Here is a 25594-nt window from a genome sequence, read left to right as displayed (position 1 = left end):
AGGCGCAGTGTCCCTTATCGGCTCTTCTGGCACTTACCACACCCACCTTAATACGGTCTTTTCATAATGGCCAGATGGCTTCTCGTTCTGAGTCAGTGATGAGGCTCATTCTGTAACCTCAACAAACACAGAGTCAAGGAGCTCACAAGCACAAAATGTATCTCTGTGACTGTATGAGGAGGGCAGAAAAACACAGGAGTCTGGGGGAAGCTTGAAGAAAAGTGTACTTGACCACACCGAGGGGGTCAAGGTTCCTGTGACCACAGCAGCTAAGCTGAGACACACAGTTGAGGTGGAACAATCTAGCCAAGGAGGCTGTGGGGTGTCAAGAACTTCAAGGAAAAAGAAAACCATAGGGCTGGAGAGATGGCTCAGCGGTTAAGAGCACTGGCTGCTCTTCCAGGGGACCTGAGATCAATTCCCAGCACCCACACGATGGCTCACAACTGTCTGTAGCTCCGATCCTAGAGCTCTAACTCTCTCTTCTGGTGCCTCCTCAGGCACCAGACATACACACACACTTAGTGCATAGACATACACGCAGACCAAACACCCCCATACATGAAATAAATAATAATTAAATTTTTTTTCTCGGCAACTCTAAAACTTCAATGATGGTTCAGTATTTTCTTTCTTCCGGTTTCTAACAAGCCTGGTTGTCCACTACTTAATCTTCCAGTCAGTCCAATAGGAGGCAGTACTCCTTTAGCTAAATCCAACTTTGTGTAACTCAGTATTTCCTAAGCAGGTTCATTAGTAAATCCTTTATAATATCAATGTTACAACTTCAAGTTTCTCCCCATTGCTCATACACACACACACAGAGTCACACACACACAGGGAGTCACACACACACACACACACACACACACACACATATACACACACAGATTTTGTTACACTGTGGTCTGAACTCTAAGCTTAAGCATCCATCTCCTACATCAGCCTTCCAAGGAGCAATGTTACAAGGTCAGTAATGGGCAAAAATGAATATGATCTACAGGTTTGTTTTCTAGAAAGTTCACCCCTTGAGGGTATCTTTTTGATGGAGTGGGTAACAAATCTTTAAGACATAAGCTGTAGGGTTTTCACTCTCCCCCAGGTGACTTGCAGAAAACAGACCTAGAAGTAGAAGAATTAAGAACTGAGGCCCTTTCCAACCTCAGGGAGAGAAATCAGAACCCAGGAGGAACCAGGTGGAAGTGGGAAACGAGAGATAAGGATTCCCTCTGCTGCGTCTGCTTGCCTCCGCTCACACCTGAGGCAGGTGCTCCGAGCGCGGCAGATGGAAGGCCAGAGCAGAATGTAAAAGCTGAAGACCACAAAATCCACCTGGGTTGACTTCTACACAGACATGGGGCATGTCCCTGAAATTAGGAGGAAGAACTCCTCAGTCCCAATAGTTCATACAGAAAGGACCTCACCGGCTTACCCCGAGGCCAGCTCTCCCTACCCATCCTCAGCATGACAATGTTAAAGGCTGCTGAAACCCAGAAGCCCAGCAACCATCTAGGCCAGGGGTTCTCAACCTTCCTAATGCTGTGATCCTTTAATACAGCTCTTCATGTTGTGATGATCCCCAACCATAACATTATTTTGTTGTGGGCTGGTCAGTGGTGGCATTTGCCTTTAATCCCAGCACTAGGGAGGCAGAGGCAGGCAAATCTCTATGAGTTCAAGGCCAGCCTGGTCTAAAGAGCAATTCCCAGGACAACCAAGGCTACACAGACCCTGTCTCAAAAATTAAATAAATCAATAAATAAGTTATTTCATTGGGCGTTGGTGGCGCATGCCTTTAATCCCACCACTTGGGAGGCAGAGGCAGGCGGATCTTTGTGAGTTTGAGGCCAGCCTGGTCTATAGAGCAAGATCCAGGAAAGGCACAAAGCTACACAGAGAAACCCTGTCTCGAAAAAAAAAAAAAAAAATGCCCTACGGGCCTGCCTATAAGTTATTTCATTGGTACTTCACAACTGTAATTTTGTTACTGTTATGAATCATAATGTAAATATGTGTTATGCAGGATATTTGATATGTGATCCTATGGGGGTCCTGACCCACAGGTTGAGGGGGCAAACTATGGAGTGGGGAAACTTGGAAAAAATCCTTTCCATTGACTGCCTCTCCCCTGATATGATGAGGGAGCAAATGAGCTGCTGACTTCTCAGCTGCCAATGAGGACAGTGTTGGGGTCCTACTCTCTCTCACACCGTCTCTAGGAAGTGCTATCTTGTGGGCACATGATTCTATGGAATTAGGGTGGGCTGAGGTGCACCAAATAGTTTTGGATCTATTTAGCCCTGTGGTGGAGCCCAGGGGACCTGCCCACCAAGACATACAGTGATCCTCCACGAAAGAAGGGTTCTGCACCTCTGCAAGCCAGGTCCTTGTTTATTCTTCATGTCCCTTCCCCACCTGCAGAAATTCAAGGCTTTAGGGCCACCAAAAGCTACAGTGACCTATCTTCTCCTTCTCAGCCTTCAGACCTCACACCTATGAACAACATGGCAGACTCCAGGGATAACTTCAATCAGGTCTCCCATGTCCCTCAAGTACACATCCTTCCATAGCCCCCACATACAAGGGGCTCTTATAGTCCAACAAATGGCCGCCAAGCCAGCTCTCCTCTAACAATAAGCCTTCACAGCCTGCTCCTCAGCTCCCTTCTGTGGGGATGGCCTCTCTCACTGAAAGTGCAATTCTCCTAACACCCTGCCTCTCTTCAGGCACATAGCTCCGACTCCAACAACACAGTGGTCTCTTGTCTCACACTCACTCAAGAAAAGCACCTGTACTTTATCGTTTTTCTTTCCCTCCTCCGCAAAGCCCAACACACAAGCAACTGTGTCTCTAAAACTGCTGATAACTAACGGGTCTCAAAAAGGCAGAGTGACAGCTTCTGGCCAAAGAGGAGGCCCATCTTAAGTTGAGGACACAGGCTCTGGAGTTAGGTCATTGTCAAAGCTCAGATCCAGGCTCTGCTCACGTCCTGTGGCAACTTGGGCAAGAAACTCAATCCTTATATGTATAAATAGAGCAATTAGCAGTAGCGGCCCCTCCACTGGACTGTTAGGATTAAGTTTGTCCATCATTTTTAGATATGTACAATAGTGCATGGCATACTATGAAGAGAAACTGTGTCGGAGAAATAATATTTTAAAATTCCAGTCCTCTCAGAGTTCTAGAAACACCATGAGGTGACATTTCTGCAGGAGCCTAAATTTGACCCTGTTTGGGTATGGGTTAGCTTTTCCCTTTAGCAGTGAGACCAAAACCTAGTTGCACATCAGAACCACCTAGGACATTCATGGCTTAAAGGGGGTGGGGGGGGGTACTGGAGAGATGGCTCAGAGATTAAGAGCACTGGCTGCTGTTGCAGAGGACTTGGATTTGGTTCCCAGCACCCACATGGTGCACACAATTTGTATAACTCCAGTTCCAAGGGCTCTGATGCCCTTTTTCTTTTCTTTTTTTTTTTTTTTTTGGGGGGGGGGGTCCGAGACAGGGTTTCTCTGTGTAGCTTTGCGCCTTTCCTGGATCTCACTCAGTAGACCAGATTGGCCTCTGCCTCTGGAGTGCTGGGATTAAAGGCGTGTGCCACCACCACCCGGCTGTGATGCCCTTATCTGATCTCTGTGTTATCAGACATTTACATGTTGCATGCACATACATGCATGCACAATATTCATATACATAAAACAAACAAAATAAATAACTCTTTAAACAGCTGAGCATCTCAAAAGGTTGATGCGAGGTGTACTTCTGTAATACTAGCATCTGGGAGGTAGAGGCAGGAGGATCACAGGCCATTCTCAGTTATGTAGTGAGTTCAAGATTAACCTCAAGTATATGAGACCCTGTCTCATAAAAAGATGAAAGTATACACTTTTTGGTTTTGTGGTGGGTTTTTATTGTTGATTTTTGTTTGCTTGGGTTTATTTTGTTTTGTTTTGCTTGTTTTGAAACAGTCTCACTGTGTAGCACTGGCTGACCTTAACTCACTATGTCACTATGTAGACCAGGCTAGCCTTGAACTCACAGAGATCCACCTGCCTCTGCTGCCCAAGTGGTGGGATTAAAGGCATGCAAAAGCACACATCTTAAGAAGATTTATTCATTTATTACTTATGTGCACGAGTATTTGCTTGCATGTCTGAATGCACACTATGCGTGTGACTGGAACTTTTGAAGGCCAGAAGAGGACATGGAATCTCCTACACCGGAGTTACAGATGGTTGTTAGCAGCCACATGAGCACTAGGTTAACTCGAACCTGAGTCCTCTTGTAAGAACAGTAAATGTTCTTAACCACGGAGCCATCTCTCCAGTCCCCACAAGAACAAAGTTAATGACTCATCAGTGTATACTGAATCTTCAGAAAGAAACCATAATTACAACACTTAGGAGATGAAGGCAGAAGAATCAGGAGTTCAAGACCAAATGACATGAGACCCAGTCTCAAAAAAACCCAACTATTTCAATAAATATTTATTGAAGGGACATTTTAAGATTCATTTTCAGGAGAGAGCAATTAGCTACCAGGCAGGAAGGGCAAATTACTTCAGTTTCTCCTACTTTTCTTCTTTTTTAAAAATAATAATGTGCAGCGTGTGTGTGTGTGTGTGTGTGTGTGTGTGGTGTGGTGTGTGTGTGTGTGTGTGTGTGTGTGTGTGGTGTGTGTGTGTGTGTGTGTGTGTGTGTGTGTGTGTGTGTGTGTGTGTGTGTGTGTGTGTGTGTGTACATGGTCACAGATGCCTGTGGAAGCCAGAAGAGGGCGCCAGATCCCGTGGAGCCGCTGTTGGAGTTTCCCTGTGTAGGAGCCGGAAACTGAACTCTTTGAACTGAACTTTAACAACTGAACTCGATGTTTAAGAACAGCAAGTGTTCTTAAACCACCCTGAGCCATCCGTCTAGCCCTCTCCTATTTTATTTGTTAAATTCCAAGCAAGGCAAAACCCAGTCCAAACCTCTTCCCTAAGTTTGGCTGATCTGGTAAACCTAGCAGACGTTGCTCAGGGAAACGTCCTTTCTCTTCCACTTCTTGGGTGCTCCAGAGCATTCATTAAGGAGACGAAATTGTGACTCCAAAGGGAGTCAGTTTTCCCTCCAGAATAACAAAGATGAAGACGAGTCCAGGAGGAAGAACTTCGGCAAGTTCCATCCCTGTTGTTTGGTTTTCCAGTCTCACCCCCAGAACCAGTTACAACCCAGCAAGAAGCAGAAGTACCAGCCTGACTTTCTGCGCATGCGCTTTTCGTCCTCGGACGGGGACAGGGGTGGGGGTGGGGGTTGTCACTATCGCGCATGGCCACGGGGGACGCTCTCGGCCACGGGGGACGCTCACGGCCACGCTCTCTCAAGGCTCTGTGAGCGCGCAAGCACAGGCGTCTTTGCAGGGAACCTGCGCCTTTTCTCCCCCTAGCGGAAACCGGGGGACAGGCGAGCCTGGGGGAGGGGCCAGGGGTTAGCCTGTGTGATAAGGGCTGGGAGCTTTGGTGTCTGTTAGGACTCACCTTGTTTTGCAGCACCTCCTTTTTTTCCCCTCGGGCTTTATTTCCCCACAGCTCCATTGAGTCATTACAGCTTTGGGACTGAGAAGGAGAAAACTGAGGCTCACAGACGCACCCAGAGCACACAGGTAATTAGAGAGGCGGGAGCCCAGGCCTGTGAGCTCCTTACAGCATGCAAATTTCTCATCTATAGGGACAGGGCCAAGACTCTCCAGGGAAGGAGAGCCGCTTCTCTTCAGCTTTGCAAGAACCCAGAGCATTTCTCATGGTCATTAAAAAAATAAATAAAATAAAAAATTAATAATAATAATAATAATAATAATCAGCCGGGCAGTGGTGGCGCATGCCTTTAATCCCAGCCCTCGAGAGGCAGAGCCAGGTGGATCTCTGTGAGTTCGAGGCCAGCCTGGGCTACCAAGTGAGTTCCAGGAAAAGGCACAAAGCTACACAGAGAAACCCTGTCTCAAAAAACCAAAAATAAATAAATAAATAAATAAATAAATAAATAAATAAATCAGTGGGTTTTAGGGGAGGCTCACTGTAGCGAACACCAGAGTCATGCTGGAAAACAGCTTGCTGCTGTGAGAATTTCTCAGTCCAGGCCCCATGTGTGAGGGCGGCAGGCTAGAAACCAGCCTATGAGCTACCACTGCTCCAGGAAGGCTTTCCCCGTGTCTGAAAACATTCCTTCTCCAGGAGGAAAAGGACAGAAGGGAATTAGGGTCGAGGTGGGAGTCGCCAGGAGTTCACTATGGTGAACACTGCAGGTTAATGTCAGCTCCCACGTGAGTGCGTGCGTGGAACTGCTTAGGGCTGAGAAAAGCAGTTTCTGAAACTGCATCTGGTGACCAGACACTTCCCAAGACACTCCACCAGATGATGACTTCTCTGTCAAGAATGACGGAAGTGGGTCATGGGCTGGTGGTGCACGCCTTTAACCCCAGCTCGAGGAGGTAGGCAGATCTTTGTGAGTTCAAGCACAGCTGATCAACATAGCAAGGTCCTGGTCAGCCAGGGCTACATAATGGGACCCTGTCCCAACAACAAACAAAAAAAGGATGACAGGAGGGACAGACAATAAGAGAATGTGCATACTAAGGCAGAGAATGGGCTTTTGACCCGGAGAAGTGGACACCAAGCTCCCTTTAATCAAGTTGCCAGAATTGTCTTGTTTTCCGTTTTTTTGTTTTGTTTTGTTTTTTTGTTTTTTTCAGAAGAGGGTTTCCTCTGTGTAGCCCTGGCTGTCCTGGAACTGGCACTGTAGACCAGGCTAGCCTCAATCTCAGAGAGCAGCCTGCCTCTGCCTCCTGAGTGCTGGGATTAAAGGTTTGCGGCACCACCACTGCGCTCTTCGGTTTGTCTCACTGTGCAGCCTGGGCTGACCCAGCAGGGCCTCAGTCTCCAACAGTTGTCCTGGCTCGGCCTCCTGATTGCATACAGTTGAGCAGCCACCGTGACAAGCCAGAGGTATTAATGAGGCAGCAGAATGCCTAAGGTTCCAAATCTGGGCTAGTGAGTCATACTAGTTTAAGTGGGAAACTTAAAACCAGTCTGCCTTGGGTAGGGCTCTCTATAGTTTTATGGGCTATGAAGAAGGCTCCATAGACTCAGGTTTCCCCAGATTCTGTGTGAAGAAATCAGGTGATGTTGCTGATGTGACTGGTCAGGAGAGGTGGAACTCTAGGGATGGTAAGAAGATGCCCACGGTCCTGAAGCAAAACAGTATCAGGTAGTGACATTAACTCTTTAAAGGGGCCAACTAAATGGCTCAGCAGGTAAAGGTGCCTGCGTCCCAAGCCTGATGACATGAGTCCCACCCCAGACCCCGAATGTTGGAAGGACTGAGAAGCCTTCTAACTTCTACCTGCATGCACACATGCACACAAAACACAATTTTAATGTAACAAAAATAAATAAAAGCAGTCTGGCCATGGTGGTTCAGACCTTTAATCCCAGAACTTGGGAGACAAGATGCAGGTAGACTTTTATGAATTCAAGGCCAGCCTGGTATACATAAAGGCCAGTACCAGGGATACATAGTGAGTCCCTGTCCCAGTACAAAAAATAAAATAAAATAAAGGACAAGGCATCCTGGAGGATGACACATGCCTATAATCTCAGAATTCAGAAAGTTTCGAGACTAGCCTGATCTACATAGCAAATTCCAGGTCAGTTAGGGTTACACAGAGAGGTTCTGTCTCAAAACAAACAAAACAATGCTAGACATGGTAGTGTACCCCTGTAATCCCCAAATCTGAGAGGCTGGGATAGGAAGACCACAAGTTGGAAGCCAAGCTGGACAACATAGATGTCTCCTACCTCACAAAACCAAACCAAACCAAACCACTTTCTTACAAAGGAAAGTAACAATTTCAAACCAAACCTAGACATTATCAGTGTAGAAAAGGATGGAAAAGGGGGTGGGGGGAACAAAGCTTTCTATGTGTGTTCACGACACAAAAAGCTCAGGTGACAGAAGGATCTGAATGTGCAACTAGTCAAAAGAGCACTCAAGGAGGGGAAGGAAGAAAAGCCCACTGGATTGTCATGGAAACCAGGGGTGACATTGTAGCAGAGCCAAATTTGAGAGCCAGAAAGCTGCAGACTTCTGGGCGGGCGATGTCCCATGATGCCAGAGCAGCGAAACAGTGGCTGTCGTTCTTCATAGCACAAAGGGGAGAGACCAGAAGCTAGAGGCAGGTTGTGACATGCTTGGGAAGATACAGTGGAGGACAGGACAGGAGGACAGGAGGACAGGAAGACAGGACAGTGTGGGTCCTGGAAGGAATAATGCCATGTCCTGGAGGGCTGGATCAAGTCCAGGCTTCAGTCAGGCTGGCCTAGGTTAGACCCCCTAACATCACCACTGAAGAACTATGCACTTGGATAGTTCATTCCAATCAAACCCATCTTCCCATTTGAAAACGGGAGCGGGGTCAAGGACTAAGAACGAAGCAGAATGCATACCGCAGGTTAGCATATGTACACGAGACTTATGGGCACTTATCTGGACAAAACCTTGTCCGTCCACATTATTGAAGACAGATGTGGAAAACTCAAGTCAATTAAAAAGAAAAAGGCAATACCTATTTACTTGGTGCAGTTTTAGAAAAAGCCATCCAGTTGTAGCTGGCGTTCTTCCTCATCTTGACGAACGCCTACATTGCACCACACAGCTCGCTCTGACTGCCCGGGCCTTTGTAGTCTATCATTTTCTTGCTCACACTTACCCTCCCCGACCACATCATAAACCACTCAAGTAAACACTGCCACCAAACTACCCATTACACTCCAGGTCCTAAATCACAGCAAACAGGTTTCTGGAAACCGAGCAGTCAAAGGTGTCAAAATCAAGGTAGCCTTGCAGCAGGGTACAGAAACCCACTGCAACCCTTATCCTACCCCTGCTCAGAGGCCTGGGTCAGTCTGGAGGATCTCCAATGCAGCTGCTTGCACAAGTCTGACCTCAGGAAGCTGCAGAGCATCAGCTCAAATTCAAGTAACAAGATAAAAAACATAGAGACTTGGCTGGGCGGTGGTGGCGCATGCCTTTAATCCCAGCACTCGGGAAGCAGAGCCATGCAGATCTCTGAGTTCGAGGCCAGCCTGGTGTACAGAGTGTGATCTAGGGCAGGCACCAAAACTACACAGAGAAACCCTGTCTTGTAAAAGAAAAAAAAGAAAAGAAAAGAAACCCACATAGACTCAGCAAGCTCAGGGCTGTGCTTGATAAAATATAACCTGCAAACTTATATGGCATGACTGTTTCCTGCTCAAACCAGAGCGTCTAAAACAGGCAGTTTATTTCCTAATTTTTTGTTGTTGTTTTCCGAGACAGGGTTTCTCTGTGTAGCTTTGCGCCTTTTCCTGGAACTCACCTGGTAGCCCAGGCTGGCCTCGAACTCACAGAGATCTGCCTGCCTCTGCCTCCCAAGGGCTGGGTTTAAAGGTGTGCGCCACCACCGCCCAGCTAATTATTTCCTAAATTTTTATTGTTGTTATTTTAAGTCAGGGCTAGTGGTTGGGGTACACACTATCTTTGAAGAGGATGAGAGTTCAATGCCCCACACAGCATCAAGTAGCTCACAACTGCCTGCAAGCCCAGTCCCACTGATCCGACACTGTCCTGTCCTCCACGGGCACTGCACTCAGCAAACCCACACTCACACACATAATTTAAATTACGCTAAAAGTTTTAACAGCTCTCGGTTGGGTTTTCTTTTTTTTTGGGGGGGGGTGATCATTTAAAACAGGGTCGTGTGGTTCAGGCTGGCCTTAAGCCTGTGGCAATTCTCTTCCCCAGCACCCCAGTACTTGAAATTATAGAAGGGCAACAACACCCATCTAGCTAAAAGGTGATTTTTTTTTTTTTTTCAATTTTGAGACAGGGTTTCGCTGTGTAGCCCTGGCTGTCCTGGAGCTAACTTTGTAGACCAGGCTGGCCTCGAACTCACAGAGCTGCCTGCTTCTGCAGGGGTTAAAAGTGTGCACCACAAACAATGCCTGGCTTAGAAAATGAGGCTCAAAATGCTACCGAGGAGCCTGACTGTGGCCTGCTGACGGGCAGGACACAGAAACCTGAAAACACACAGAAGGTGCAGGAAGACTCATCAACATTCGCCACCCAGAGAAAAGGGGTAAACCTGGGGGACCTTTCAAACAAGTGAGGCGAGTCCATGAGGCAAACCCCAAATCCTCCACCTCGGCATGGACAGGCTGAAAGATCCCCATCCCCTCTCACATCCCTCTTTCCTTTGTCAAGGACACTGAAAGCACCGGACCTGGGCAGAGAGGCGCAGGGTAGACAAACACCAAAGAACGGACTCTGCACCCCGAAGAGAGGACACGGGAGGTTTTAAATTCAAGAAAACTGCACAGCAACCTTTTGCCTGCTCAGGGTGGTGACCACATGGGCACACACACAGGCAGAAATGACGTGAGGCCACACACTTAGTAAAATGATGCATTTTACTCATACAACCTGTACCTCTAAGACCCAACCAGCCACAAGCTCCCCATTTTCTATCCTTTATTAAGAGGTCCCACATTCTCATGGGACTCCAGCCAAACCAGACAGGTCCCCTAAATATAGCAGGAGGCCTGGAAGGGGAAGGGAATGACTTAGGATTCCACCACACCTCCCTGGAAACAGAAACCCACCACAGACAGACAGATGGACAGACAGACAGACAAGAGCCGGGGAGGAGAACCCACCTCACTCTTGGTTCTCTCCCCTTTGCACCCACTCAAAAAGAAAGTCAAACACTGGCTATGCAGACCCCAGCCCACCCACCCGCCCATAGCAGCGTTTGTGGGGACCTCCCCACTGCAACGGGTGGGCCCCAAGGCGACTTCCTATGGCTCTTCCTTCACTTTGGTTTGCTCCTGGCCAACTCCACACCCTCTGCCTTCCCTCAGCCTCCAGCTCAGTCACTCGGCCTCTTCTATCACCTACTCAGACCTTCTCTCTCTTGCTCTCTGCTTTCTGGCCTCCTTGCCCCAGGGCTTCTCGGGGAAGCAGCATCTCGGGCACCTTCCTCCTACCGAGGGCCCCACTAGGCCCTGTCTGCCCAGCACGAGGGACTCACACAGCTGCTCCACTCTCTTTGAGGTCAGGGGCTGAGCGCTGCCGCCTCATTCGTGGAGGGGTGGTGTACGGTGGGTAGCGGGGCCCCGGCCGCTGGGCTGGGTAAGGTTGGGGCTGCTGGGGATAATAGTTGTGCTTTTTGGGCTGGAAGTGCTGGGGTTCCGGCTGTGTGGAACCCCCTCCCCTAGATCGGCTCCCTCCATCTAGGGAATTCCTGCGAGGACGGTGGGGCCTCCGGGGACTTGGAGGCCTGCGGGCAGGGGGCGCTGGGGGAGCAGTGACCTCTTCGGGGGGCTGGGGAGCTGGGACCTCTCCACTCCCCACTCCGGGCCAAGACTCCCTGTGCTGAGGGTTGCTCTTGAAGGGGAAGCGTAGCTTGCAGTCGTGGGGGGGCACGAAGCGGGCTGGAGGCCTACGCAGCCCCCCACCCCGGCCCCCGGAGCCCTGCAGTCCCTGCAGCCGCAGCTGCTCTTGCTTGAGCCAGCGAAGGCGGCCACGACGGAAGGCAGGGTCCTCCTCCATCAGCCTGGACACCCGTTCCCAGCTGGACAGGGGTGGTGAGGCGGGCTGAACAGCTGGTGAGTGGTCATTGGGCACTGCCTCCTCTACTGCCTCTGACCCTTCTGCGGGGGCCCAGGCGACCATACTGGAGTCTTCATTATCATCCTCAAGATCCTGGAAGAAGCGATAAGAGAAAAGAGGTGTGAAAAGAGCTGAGTCCCAACGGCATGTGGATTCAAGAGGCACATTAGAAGAACCTAGAGTGACTGGATGGGGTCTAGGCCTAGAGTACGGTTTAGAGCCAATGAAGCTAGGGCAAGAACTGGAGCATGGGCCTACCCACTAAATGGTATGAGTTCAATCCTGTCTGCCACCCCTTAGCTGTGTGGTCTCTCTTTGCTAGTAAGCCCTCTCTTCTTCAGCAGCCCCATCTGCATTAAAAACGCCAGTAATAATAAGCGCCTGCTACCAAGTGCTGTAAGAAGATGAGCTCCACCTCAGATGGAGAACAGACTAGGAAAGACAGGAAGCCGGCTGACGGCGGCCACCATGAATTCACCGAGAAGTCAGTACTTCGGTCAAGGCCGGTAGGGAGTAGGAAGCCAGCAGCATGACTGCTGAGGGAAAACCAGCGAAGCGAATGGCCAGCAGGTGCAAAGGCCTTGAGATATGAGCATGCCCAACAAGCTGGAGGAGCTGGAGAGACAAGACAAGAAGCCACACGGGAGAGGAAGTCTTTGGTAACAAGTCATAACTACAACTGTTAGAAGGTGGCTGGAACAGAGCAGAAAATGCTTGTAGCATAACCTCAGTGGCTAGCACATTACCAGGCATACGGCAGACACTCAATGTGTCTGTGTTGAATGAACACATGCAAAGGAAGGAAAGATAACAGTATCACCATTCAGTCTCTACCAGAGCCATCAGAGGGGAGGCCACTTATATGTGCACGTAAGAACAGGCTTCAAGTAACCACCATGTGCTCTCCATTAGAGGTTCTCAAATGCCACTGTACTTCAGAAACACCCTGGGAGCTTATTAGCTACAGCTCACCAAAGATATAGGTTTGGTATACCAGGCTGGTGGATGTCACAATCGGTATTTTAGTTTTTTGGGTTTCTTGTTGCTGTTGTTGTTTTTTGTTTTCCGAGACAGGGTTTCTCTGTAGCTTTGGAGCCTGTCCTGGACTAGCTCTGTAGACCAGGATGGCCTCGAACTCACAGAGATCCACCTGCCTTTGCCTCTGGAGTGCTGGGATTACAGGCGTGCGCCGCCCCCCCCCCCCCCCCCCCCCCCGGCCTGTTTGTTTTTTGAATCGTAGCCCAGGCTGGTCTTGAACTAATGATCCTCCTGTGTCTGCCTCCCAAGTGCTGGGATTATAGGCACATGCCAAGCATGCCTAGTCCGGAATCTGTACTGTGTGTACATTTGTGCAGGTCTATGAGTATATGTGCATATGTGTGGGTGCAAGTATGTGTGTAGGCCAGAAGAGAACCTGAGTGTCCTCAGGTGTGTCTACCTGGTTTTTAGAGACAGGGTCCCTTACTGCCCTAGAACTCACAGAGTAGACTAGGCAGATGGCCAACAAGCAGCAGGGATCCGTCTACCTCCACTCCTTGCTTACAGCACCAAGTCTGTAAGTGTGCCACACTGTACCCAGCTTCTTTATGTGTGTTCTGAGGACCAAACTCAGATCCTCATGTTTATGGGGCAAGCCATTACCAACCGAGGCCTGTAGAATCTAATTCATTTATTTATTTGCCCATGTGTATGTTTATACACTGAGTGTATAACAGCGCCTGCAGACCAGACGAGGGCACTGGATTTCCAAACAACTATGAGCTGCCGTGTGGATGCTGGGAACTGAACTCTGGTCCTCTGAAGGGGCAGCTTAATGGCTGAGTCATGGCTCCTGCCCATGTAGAACCTATTTTTAGTATCATTCTGGAGCGTGTGAAGCATGTGATTAATAAAACTCTATGAAAAACAAAACCTATTCAACTTCGTAAGCCTTTTCAAAAGACAGAAGGAAGCTGGGATATGAGAAGCAAGTGGCAGGATCCTAAAAGGCAACCCAGAGCTGGAGGAAGAGGAGGCCGTGGCTGGCAGGCTTTTCCTACCTGTGTCAGCGGGATGACCCTCTCCATGCGGAGCATCCGGTCCCGCAGGGCCTGCAGCTCGCGGTCCTTGGTGCTGTTCTGCAGTTTCACCTCCTGGAGAATTCCTGTCAGCTTGTCGATGTGAGCCCGGAGGTCTTCCACCTCTGCCCCACGGGCTCCTTCCTCACCGCCACCTCCACCACCTCCACCTCCTTCCTCTTCACCCACAGTATCCCACACATCCCTGGCCACGGCTCTCCAGGCATCACCGGGGCCCTCGGGCTTGCCATAGGTGCGACACAGCTCCCTCATCTTGAGGGCAGCCAGGGCCTCGATTTCTGCTCGTCCGTGACGGAAGTCGGCCAGGGCCACCTCGTAGCATATCTCCTTGACGGCCTGCATCTTCAGGTCGGCCATGGTGGCCCATCGGGGGTCTTTGCCCTGCAGCCTCCGCCGCTGGGGGATCTGATAGACTCTGCGAGGGGCCCTGCGCTTGCCACTGCTGGGCAGGCCACAGCGCTTGACAATGGTCTGGACTGTGGTAGGGGGCAGCTGCTCGCGCAAGGAGGAGATCAGCCGCCAGCTCTCCTCACAAGAGCGCTTGTCAGAGTCTTCTCCACTGTCAGAGTCCGCGTACTGGGGCCAGAGAGAGGAGAGGAGGGGGGCTAAGGACACCTCAGAGGCCACTCTTGTCCCAAAGACACGGAAGACACCCCGTTAGTGTGCCTGGCCTCAAGACCCTTGCTACCTCTTAGGAACTGCGTCCTTTGCAGGGACTGGTCTGGACAGCAAAGCTATGTCTGATGGATGAACCACTCACAACAGCAGCTGGCAAGACTAAGGAGCAGGGGCAGTTAATCGAGTCGGGGGTTTTGTGCATATATGGTCATGTGCCACTTAAATACAGAGATGTGTTCTGAGAAACGCGTCCGAAAGTGATCTTATCATGTGAGCGCCACACACCAACTGACGCAAATCAAGGTAGCTACACATTACTTGCTGATATGATCTCATAGGACCACCCCTGTATACACGGTCTGTCACTGGCCATCGCTGATATGATCTCATAGGATCACCCCTGTATACACGGTCTGTCGCTGACAGTACCATCATAAGGCAGCAAATGAGTATGTATTACTCTCATGATGAGATTAAACACTTAAAAGTCCATTTAAGGAACCATCCTACGTGAATAATGGTACTTGGAAGTGATCTGAAGGGGCCCAGGGTCACTGGAGTCTAGGGAGCCCCATCAACTGGAGTGTTAGTTCCCTGTACATGGCAATGTTTTCTTCTAGTTTCACACCCGTCTATGTCCCCAGCTGCCCTTCTCCAGCTCCGCCCACCCATCTGTGCCCCCAGCTGCCCTTCTCCAGCTCCGCCCACCCGGCTGTGCCCAAGGCAGCCCCTCACCAGGCGCTGCTGCTCCAGCAGAAGGTCAGCCTCTTCCTTCTCTTTCCGGTATTGATTCTCCAGGTCCTGCAGCCTGGAGTCAGACAGAGGGAAGAAGCTGTGAGGGTCTCTGGAGCTACTCGGTGGGGTCCCATGGCTTAGAGAGACCTGTGGGGGACCCCCTCACACCTCTTCTCCATCTCCAGCTTGATATCTATGCCTTGCTGCTCCAGCAGCTCCTTCTGAGCAAAGTTCCAGTCCACGGGCTCGGAGGGAGGTCCTGGGGGTGGGGGGACCCCTCGTTCTCGTTCGAGCCGTGCTTGCTCAGGGTGATTGAAGCGGAAAACGTGGTTCTTGCCCATTACGATCCTGTTTCCTGGAAATGGGAAGAGGGGAGAGTAGACTTGCTCACCCACAGTGGCAAACCATCCCCAGGTCCAAGCACAGATCTTGCCCTTGATTCCAGGGGACCTGACAACCTTTGTCCTTCATGCACCAAAGCTGGAAGCAGTTGGAATCAACACACCTTTGTTGACCCCAGGAAGCACCTGCTTACTAAGGTGAGCTGCTGGAGGACAAGGCATCCTCTTCCCATGTCCCCAGGGGAGCAAGAGAACCAAGACTTCCCTCCTTAGTCTGTCCTGCAGGCCCCTTCCTACGTCCATGCTCTTTCCCATCTATCCCAAGGTGCCCAGAAAGCCCTGCCCTAGCTAGCACTTTCTACAAAGGCCATGTCCCACACCTGTACTCTGTACATCTCTTTTTGTGTGTGTATGATACTGGGAACTGAACCCAGGGCCTTGCGCATGCTAGGCAAGCGCTCTACCTCTGAGCTATGTCCCCAGCCTCTGCGACACGTCTTCTACCTGACTTCAGCACCAGCGGCTCCGTCACAAGCTTCCCATTGACATAGGTCTCAGCTCCTTCACAAGGCTCCAATGTGACCATCACTGAGTGGAGGGGAGGAAGGGGATTAGACTCAAAACGCTGTGCTATGGTCGGATTCCCACCTTGTCTCACCCCCAAAGCACGCATGCACCACCGGTTCCACCCCCAGTACCTGCGGGGGTGCCACAGCCCCTCTGGTGGCAGACAGCACAGGAAAAGAAGAGCAGAAGGAGGGTTAGAGACCCTACGATGACTCCCAGAAGCCTCTGCAGTGGCGCCCACTGACCCACCACCATGCTCCCTAACCACAGCTTAGAAATGATCATTCTCAGAAGCCTTCTCTAACCACAGTCGACTGGACAGAGGCCCCATCACTCTGCCTTCCATGTGTCCATTCCTACCCATTAACTATCCCTAGTCAGACCTGGATGCCTCCATTAACGTTATCCCTAGTCCTGGATGTCTCCATTTAACATTATCCTTAGTCCTGGATGTCTCCATTAACTTTATCCCTAGTCCTGGATGTCTCCATTAACATTATCCCTAGTCCTGGATGTCTCCATTAACGTTATCCCTAGTCAGGCCTGGATGCCTCCAGGAGGCACTCTGCCTGATACACCTTATAAATGGCTCTCATCTGATTAATCTTCTCAAGTCACAGCTAATATAGGATAAAATAAGATTAACCCAACTCCAGCTAGATATGGTGCCACACATCTAAATACCCATTATTTAGGAGGCTGAGGCAGAATGACTGCTGAGAATTTAAGGTTAGCTAGCCTAAACTATGCAGTGAGTTTGAGCGCAGCCTGGGCTACAAAGTAAGACCCTGCCTCAAAAATACAAAGACAAACCAGGCAGTGGTGGCGCACTCCTTTAATCCCAGTACTTAGGAGGTAGAAGCAGGCAGATCTCTGAGCTTGAGGCCAGCCTCGTGTACAGAGAGAGTTCTAGGCTATAGCCATGGCTACACCAAGAAACTCTGTCTCAACAAACCAAAAAGAAAAGAAAAAAATGGGGATTTATCTCAGTGGTAGAGTGCTTGCCTAGCAAGCGCAAGGCCCTGGGTTCGGTCCTCAGCTCTGAAAAAAAAAAAAAAGAAAAGAAAAAATGGTACTCTATTTCCACTGGAGGACCCACAAGTTCCAAAGACCTGGTATCAGTATCTATGACTCCTGAGCCAGAGACACTCAGCAAATTACCTAACTTTGGAGATTTTCTATAGATTGGAATAATGAAGTCTTTATTCACAGAGTAGTTGAAAATATAATAATCATAATATGCAAACATGACTATTTATTTATTTGGGTTTTCAAGATAGGGTTTCTCTGTGTAACAGCGTTGGTTGTCCTGGAACTTGTTTTGCAGACCAGGCTGGCCTTGAACTCACAGAGATCCACCTGCCTCTAGCCTCCTGGGGGCTGGGATTAAAGCTATGTGCCACCATGTTTAGAGTTTTTACCATTTATTTACTCTGTGTGTATGTGTGAGAGAGAGACAGAGACAGAGACAGACAGACAAGAGATGGAATTTAGGGCTCTACTACTGAACTATATCCTCTGCCTAACTTTTTAATTTTGAGACATGGTCTCACTATGTACTTCTGGCTGTCCTGGATCTCCCTCTGTAGACCAGTTGAGCCTCAAACTCAGAGGTCCGCCTGCCCCAGCCTCCCAAGTGCTGGAATTAAAGGCGTGCGCCACCAAGCCTGACTCTCAGCCCAACTTGTTCTTTTCATTATTTACACTAAAAGTAATAGAGAAACGTGAACAAGGACTAACTGTAGCATCCGACAGACTACAGTAAACAGTCGTCTACTGATGCAGAGAAAGGGCTGAGGCACTACAAAGCCCAGCCTAACGACAGCGGACAGGCAAGGTTTCCGTGAGGGTGGAAATTCCCAGCTGATGCATGATGGGTCACTTAGCTGACACACCTAAGAGCATCACTGTGTGTCTGAGGCCAACAGACATGAGGTGGGCGGTAGCCTACCTTACTTTTATATCACCATGGCCCAAAACATATCCATTAATTTCACAAACATTATGTTCCTACTATATGTCAGGTAAAAAAGATAAAAAAAAACTCCAAATCCCTGCTCTCACAGACCTTAACCTGGCTGCTGAGGCAGATGGGAGAGAGGATAATTCAAGGCCAGGGAGATGACTCACCAGGTACAGGTGTTTGCTGCTGTGCCCAATATTTCAAGTTCAGTCCCTCCAAGTCACAAGGTAAAAGGGGAAAACTGACTCCTGAAAGCTGTTCTCTGCCTGCCACGCACATGTGCACGTGTAAATATGTGTGCGCGTGCGCGTGTGTGTGTGTGCCACACACTAAATAAATATAATATTTAAACAGGATAACTAAACAGTAATTTTTTTTTGGAGTGGAGGTGACTTGAGACAGGATTTCTCTGTGTAGCCTTGGCTGTCCTGGAACTCACTCTGTAGACCAGGCTGGCCTCAAACTCACATAGATCCGCCTGCCTGTCTCCACTGCCCAGCAATTCTAACAATTTTTTTAAAATGTATTTACTTTTATTTTATGTGCATTGGTGTTGTGCTATGAGTGTTGGGTCCCTGGAACTGGAATTACAGACAGTTGTGAGCTGCCATGTGGGGGCTGGGAACTGAATCCAGGTCCTCTGGAAGAGCAGCCAGTGCTCTTAACCACTGAGCATCTCTCCAGCCCCCTAACAATTTTTAAAAGCAGATACCCTAAAGATTTCTCTAAAGGATGGGAACAGGTGTGGGGTTACAGAACGGAAACAGGACCAGGTGAGGTGGCTGCTGCAGGCTGGTCGGAGCTACTCTTTGCTACTCCTTCTCGAGACAGGGAGGATGTCCTGGTTTTCTGCTCTCCACAGACCCCCACCTCCCACCCCCGGGTGCTGGGATCACAGGCATATGCCACCACCCTCGGCTGTGTGCAGTACTGAAGCGCGAACTCACGGTTTCACACATAGTACACGAGCACTCCTCCACCTCAGCCACATCCCCAGCCCTCTGTTCCCGGTGCCTTAACCTGCAGGAATCTGGCAACTAAGGGCATAGCCCCCGAAACCATCAATCTGTGCTGGGATCCCATTCTGCTGTTTTCTAGGGCAAATTACCTAACCCGAGAGCCTCTGCTGTGTCTGTCACATGGGAGCTGAGGGAGACAATTCAAAGAGAAAAATAGACTGTCAGTAGATACTACTGCATGTCCCTGATGTCTGCATCTTCTGTCTGTCTCTAGTCATGTCTAAGTGTTGTAAGAACAACAGCTCAGACGTTTTAAACCTTTACAGCCTACCTCTGGGACACAGAAAAGCTGGCTGTTTTTTACTGTGGTTTACTAAGTCTTATCCATGCTCTACCTGTCACTTCCAACACGCTATGCACTCCTGGAACACGGGATTGCCCCACAAGGTCTCACATACTGTAATATCTCCCTCCCCAGGCCTATGGCATGAGATAACCACAGAACAGGAACTTGGCAATAACTCACTGATCTGAACTGATTCAACAGCTTTCAGCCCCGAACGCAGGAAGCACTTGTTCACCACTGGGGACCTGAACTAGACCAGAACAACTGCGTCAATCTGCTGACCCTGAACCAAACAGAAACTGAATGTCTTAAACCTGAGCTGTGAACCACATGATTGGCGTTTTCTTCTTCTTCTTTTTAACGCAGTCTCTACACACTGCTGAGGTTGGCACCAAACTCCTGGGCTCAAGTGACCCTCCTGCCTCTGCCTCTCACGTGGCTGGGACTTCAGGCAAGTGCACATCCATTTCTCTGGCTTATCTTTAGTGCCTCCTGCACAAGCATGTGGACCTGAGTTCTGTATCCTGGTATCTATATAAGAGCTGGCTGATGTAACCAGAGGGCTGGGGAAGTACAGAAGGTGGATGTTTGGGGCCCATTGGCCACCCTGTCTATATCAGTGAGCTTTTAGGTTCACTGAGAGACCCCATCTCAAAAAAAGAAAGAAGGTGGAAAAATGATTAAGGAGGACAACTAAGGTCAATATGAACTCACCACACACACATATGCATACTCCCACACATATACCCATACAAACACACACACACACCACACTTACACATAAAGAGTGCTGAAAGCCAGGTACAGAGCCTGTAATCTCAGTTTTGGGAGGCTGAGGGAACAGAATTAAGAGTTTGAGGTCAATCTGGCCTATGCAGAGAGAACCCTAAGTAAACAGAAATGCACTGGAGCTAAGGACTCCTTGGTAGTGCACAGGGCTCAGGGCTCCACTGCTTGTCCAGAGGGCATATAGGTGACACCCTGAGTTCAATCCCCAACAGCATAAACCAAACACTCTAAACTGTACAATGTCTTGTTGCTATGCCAAACAAGCTTCACCCTCAGAACCTGGGGTTCTTTTTTTGTTTGGTTGGCTTTTTTTTTTTTTTAAGACAGAATCTCTCTTTGTAGCCCCGACTGTCCTGGAACTTGCTACGTAGATGTGGCTGGCCTCGAACTCACAGAGATTCTCCTGCTTCTGCTTCCCTGAATGTTGGGGTTAAAGGCGTGTGAGACCACGCCTAACTAGAGCCTGGGATTCTTAAAAGCTTTACGATTACATTAAGGGCAAAAGTTCCCAAAAGCTTTGGAACCACAGAGACACCTAGGTCTCTTAGTTCTCAGAAACCTTTGTCAACACAGCTGCATCAACTCATCTCCCACAGAGACAAATTCAGATTTCCCATTGAAACAGATACAGGTTTCAAACACAAGAACCACAGTGCTCTCGGAGGGGAAAAAGGTATCAAGGAAGGCAATATGTCTGTTTCCTCATCACCCAACTCCCTCTCCAGTGAACAGCAATGTGCGACTTGTGTCTCAAGACTCCAGTTGCTCCCCAGCCAAGCACAGAGCCAGCCCTCCACCCACACACTGCGAACCCGTGAGCTTTGGAGGGAGAGGACACACCCCTCCTGTGTATGGCTCATTTCCCAGTCCCAGGCTCAGGACTCCGTGTGTGGAACACAGGACGCTCCCGCCCCACATCTTAGCCACTCCACTCTCACCTCCCAGCCATTACCTTCTCCGTCAGGCTGGGGGATGCTGCGGAAGAGGCAGTGTTGCTCCCGGATGAACTGTCCAGTCAACTTGATGTCCACATCTACCTGGCCAACCCTGGGGGAGCAACGGCCAACATGTGCTAAGCATATTCGGTATTCCGCCGAGTGCCTCCTGAGTACCACCAGCTCATCCAAATCAGTGAGTCCAGTGCCATTCTCATTGCACAGACAAGGAAGCCGGGGTTCAGGGAGAGGAACTTGCCAAGATCATGCAGCTAAGCAACAGGGAAGCTGGGATTTGAGCCCAGGCATCCCTGATCCTTAAGACCATGTCCTACATCTGCACATTATGCAGCAAAGGGGAAATGCCAGCCTGGTGTGGGTGGGCATCATTACGCCTTTCACTGTAGGAGGCTTTGAGCCCTGGGGTTTGGTTATCAGCAGCTCTTCACACCACCTGGCTCAACCCCAGAGCCTACAAAGTCAAGGTTCCCTTTTCCCTTCCCCCATGGTCTCAGCGAGGACTGCCAAGGGATGGTGACAGGGCCAAGGAAGCAGCAGTCTGCTTCCCAGCAGTTCTTCTGCCCCAGTAAGCGCTCTTCGCCCAGGAACCATCCCCACCACGGCTGAAGACTGGCTGCTGATCGGGGGGCGTCTCAACAGTTTGTCAAGATGGGAAAGGAGCTGGGCGTGCACACCCATGATCTCAGTGTCTGGGAGGTTCAGACAGGAGGGTTTGAATCTGAGGTTAGCCTGGGCCACAAAGCAAGGCCCTGTCTCAGAAAGCGGGGTGGGGGGGGGGGGGGGGGGGGTGGGGAGGGGAGTAGAGAGATGGCTCAGTGGTTAAGAAAGATCATGCATTGCTCTTGCAGAGGACCTAAGTGTGGTTTCCAGCACCCATGCCAGGCAGCTCACAACCACCCATAACTGCAGCTCCAGGGGAGCCAATGTCCTCTTTCGGCCTCTGTGGGCACACCTGCACACATGTGGCATTCACTGATATAGTCACATACGTATAAATAAAAAATAAGATCTTTGAAAAGAGAAGACAGCAGAAAGAGCGACCAAAGAGGCAGCTGTCCAAAGATCTGGAGTATCCCAATGGCCACCAGGAAAGGAGAATCACGATGATCAATGTGTCAGTCCTTCTGCAGTCACACCCTGAACGGGGAGGCCACCCTGAAGACCATTAAGTGTATTTACCTGGTGACACCATCTTTGATGTGGTAGAGAAGACACTCAGACATCAAGGGGTCCTCATTCAGATTTACCAGGTGGGGAGTCTGTGGGTAGAGGGAGAGGTGGTCAGGGCCGAAGGCTCCTAATAACCAGCAAGAGCGGCCACAGACGGGAAGGGAGCAAGGGGGTAGGAGCAGACAGCTCTCTGGTTTTGGTCCCGCCACCGCTCATCCTGCTCTCACAGAGGTGGGGTACAGGGGTGTTTGTCTCCGCTCTCTATCCTATCCTGAGGAGCATCTCTGGTTCCCAGCTCTCACACAGGCATCTTCTCCTCACAACCAGGCTGGGAAAGCCATCCTCGCCACCCACCCCGCCCTCTAGTCAGCAACCTGCCTTGAAGCCTGTCTCTTTGTAGGCACCCAGACTCCCTGACTAGACGCCTCGGATTCCACCTGCACCACCATTTTCCCTGTGTCCTTTCTGTTCCCCAGGCCCATCACTTCTTCCGACAAAATCTACCTTACAACCTCCAGAGAGTAAGAGAAGGGGCTAGGTCGGGGACTGGTGTACCCCACCTTCCATTACACCTTGAATTTCTGTGAGCACAGACTACTTTCAATAATTTAAAAACTAAGTGTCACTTTCCATTTTAAAATCAAACAAGAGTTGAGCATGGGCCAGGCAGTGGTGGCACATGCCTTTAATCCCAGCACTCTGGAGACAGAGGCAGGCCAGAATCTCTGAGTTTGAGGCCAGTCTGGTCTACAGAGCGAGCTCCAGGACAGCCATGGCTACACAGAGAAACCCTGTCTTGAACTGCCCTCCCCACCCCACGAAAAAAGAGTCAAGCATGGTGTGTATACCTATAATTCCAGCACTCAGTCGGCAGGGGCAAGAGGGTTACAAGTTCCAGGACAGGCTGGGGTATATAGCATGGCCCTGTCTATAAACAAACAAAACAAGAAAATGTGTTTCTTGCAGCCTACTCTCTCCTACCCTAGCCATTTCCCTTCTTGAACCTACTCACCTAAGGCCAGGATCACTTACTCCTACAACTATCCCTGCCCACAGCCTCCCAGACCAAGAGCATCCAACAGTTTCTCGGCGTCCGGCTATCTCAGCATGAAATCTGCTCTAAACACCTGGCTGACCACCATGTTGCTTTGTGCTGGAAATACAACCCACTCCCTTCCTCCACGGCACCTTATCGGTTGTCTTTCTTACATCATCCCTGCCCTCCCCAAGTATGCACCTCTGGGTAGCACACCGAACCTGCTCCCTCTACACTCTTCTAGGGCACATGCTGCCACTCCATAAGAGACCCTTCCCTATGGCTGCGCCCCTCCCCCTCCCCACCGTCCCTCTTCAGACCTGAAGGACTTCAGGTTTCCTGGCCTTCTAGCCACACTACTGGATGGCCATGTCAGTGTTTTCCCAGAGACCTCTCAGCTGACATTCCCACCTGACTTGAGCTGTTTGACATTCTGGCTTCCCTGGGCCTCCTCCATATCAGAGTCCCATCCCACCTGTCCAAACCCTTCTGAGGGTCCTTCCCCAACTCTGTGCCCAGCGCACAGCTGAACACTCCAAAAACAGGCCTTCTGCACCACCACCACCCCCACTTGGGGAGGAAGCTGCTGGCCCCGCCATGCCCTACTCCCCAGCACAGCCTATTTACCATCTCCGCCCACACTCCCACCTCCCCAAATCACTGACTACATGTCCTTCTGGGTCTGTCTCAAATGCCACTTCCATGAAGCTTTCCTAAGCCCTCCAGCCAAGGAAGCCTCCACTCTACAAGCTTTCTAACTCACCTCAGGGAGGGAGGTTCTGGGTGGGACAGGGATGAGTCAGATACAGTCATGGTTGGCTGTCCGGTCGGGAAATCAGAGCCAACTTGGGGAGGCAAGACTTGGTGTGGAAATACCACTCATTACAAATGGGAAAAATGACCTGGGCACGGTCATGCCTTTAATCCCAGCACTCAGGAGGAAGAGGCAAGCGGATCTCAATCTCTGAGCTAGAGGCCAGCCTGATCTATAGAGTAAGTTCCAGGCCATCTAAAGATACATAGTGAGGTCCTATCTAAAAAAAAGGGGGGGAGGGGGGAGTGCCTCACAGAAACTGTTGACTTTCTCACACCCTGGCCTGGATTATTTGCTCACTGACTTGTTCCCAGGGAGTCGACCCTTGCACTATTCTGCAGAAACTCACATGCAAAGAGAGCCAAATGGCAGCTAGGGGAGCTCCCGGCTCTGGAGAACTTGATGGGAAAGGCAGTATGGGGTGGGTCTGGGGGAACAAGGAAGGCGCTGACATGTAGAAAAGGCAGAAAGGTTCCAGAAGGTAACGGTTAGGCAGAAGCATGGAGGGCCAACAGCACAGGGCATGGAGGGCCAACAGCACAGGGCATGGAGACCAAACAGCTAGGCGCAGAGGCCTGAGGCTCTCTGGGATCCACCCTGCAGTGTGAGCCCAGGACTGTGTCCAGAATACCCGCCTGCTTCTCCCTGTCACCTCACAGCTGCTGGTGCCACAACTGCCTCAAGGGACACTCTGTCTCCTTCCTACACTGTGGTGTCAGCCCTGTCCTGGGGCTGGCGGACACTGATGGGCTCTGGAAGAGGAAAGTGATCTATCCCTAGAGAGAGGGAACATGATTTGGGGCAGTGCTTTTCAATTTCTGCTCAGCCCAGGAACTCTTTGTTCACGTGAAACCTTATCTAGAAGCCTAGGATATCAAGCAGATAAGCAAGGAGCCAACCAGTGCCAGCTGAGGGGAGGGAGGTCCTGCCCACCCACACCCACCCCCACCAGACACCAGCCCTTGAGAAGGAAACTCCCATTTGAAAATCACTGATTGAGGAAGTCCTGGGGCTTGGTAACAGGGGTCCCAGCAAGAGGAGGTTTTCTCTAACATTCTTTGTCCAAGACAAACTACAGCTTTACCTAACCATTCCTATGTTATAGCCAGCCCTACCAAACCCGTTCTGCCAGTAAGTCTCACAGCTCCTGTCTTTTAAACGTCTGAGAAATGTTCATCTCTCCACCTAGGACAGTACAAACGAACTATCCCAAGACTCCTGTTCACCAATCACACCAACGAAGTCTGATCCACAGAAGGTATTGAAAGGTATGAGGGCCGGGCAGTGGTGGTGCACACCTTCAGTCCCAGCACTCGGGAGGCAGAGGCAGGTGGATCTCTGTGAGTTCGAGGCCAGCCTGGTCTATAGAGTGAGATCCAGGACAGGCACCTAAACTACATAGAGAAACCCTGTCTTGAAAAACCAAAAAAGAAAAAGAGAGAGAGAGAGAGAGGGAGGGAGGGAGGGAGGGAGGGAGGGAGGGAGGGAGGAAGGAAGGAAGGAAGGAAGAAGGAAGAGAGGGAAGCCAGGAATGGTGGCACATG

At 50.2% G+C, this 25594-nt stretch overlaps 1 protein-coding gene across 2 annotated transcripts in view; it reads right to left on the bottom strand.

Annotated features, from left to right (window-relative positions):
* Window positions 1–10462: 10462 nt before the first annotated feature.
* Window positions 10463–25594, bottom strand: part of Kif1c (kinesin family member 1C) — a 28743-nt gene continuing 13611 nt past the window's right edge. For both annotated transcript variants that reach the window (XM_036195559.1, XM_036195558.1), the window contains 7 exons: window positions 22210–22289; window positions 21027–21121; window positions 15955–16038; window positions 15278–15464; window positions 15110–15182; window positions 13718–14332; window positions 10463–11771 (listed from right to left, as the gene is read on the bottom strand). In XM_036195559.1, coding sequence (XP_036051452.1) covers window positions 11094–11771; window positions 13718–14332; window positions 15110–15182; window positions 15278–15464; window positions 15955–16038; window positions 21027–21121; window positions 22210–22289 — 1812 coding nt within the window. In that variant the 3' untranslated portion in view covers window positions 10463–11093. The remainder of the gene's footprint in view (window positions 11772–13717; window positions 14333–15109; window positions 15183–15277; window positions 15465–15954; window positions 16039–21026; window positions 21122–22209; window positions 22290–25594) is intronic.

This window comes from Onychomys torridus, chromosome 8, assembly GCF_903995425.1.
Source record: "Onychomys torridus chromosome 8, mOncTor1.1, whole genome shotgun sequence".
Lineage (NCBI taxonomy): Eukaryota > Metazoa > Chordata > Mammalia > Rodentia > Cricetidae > Onychomys > Onychomys torridus.
Note: the sequence above shows the minus strand (reverse complement) of the source record. Positions and strands in the feature narration are given on the sequence as shown.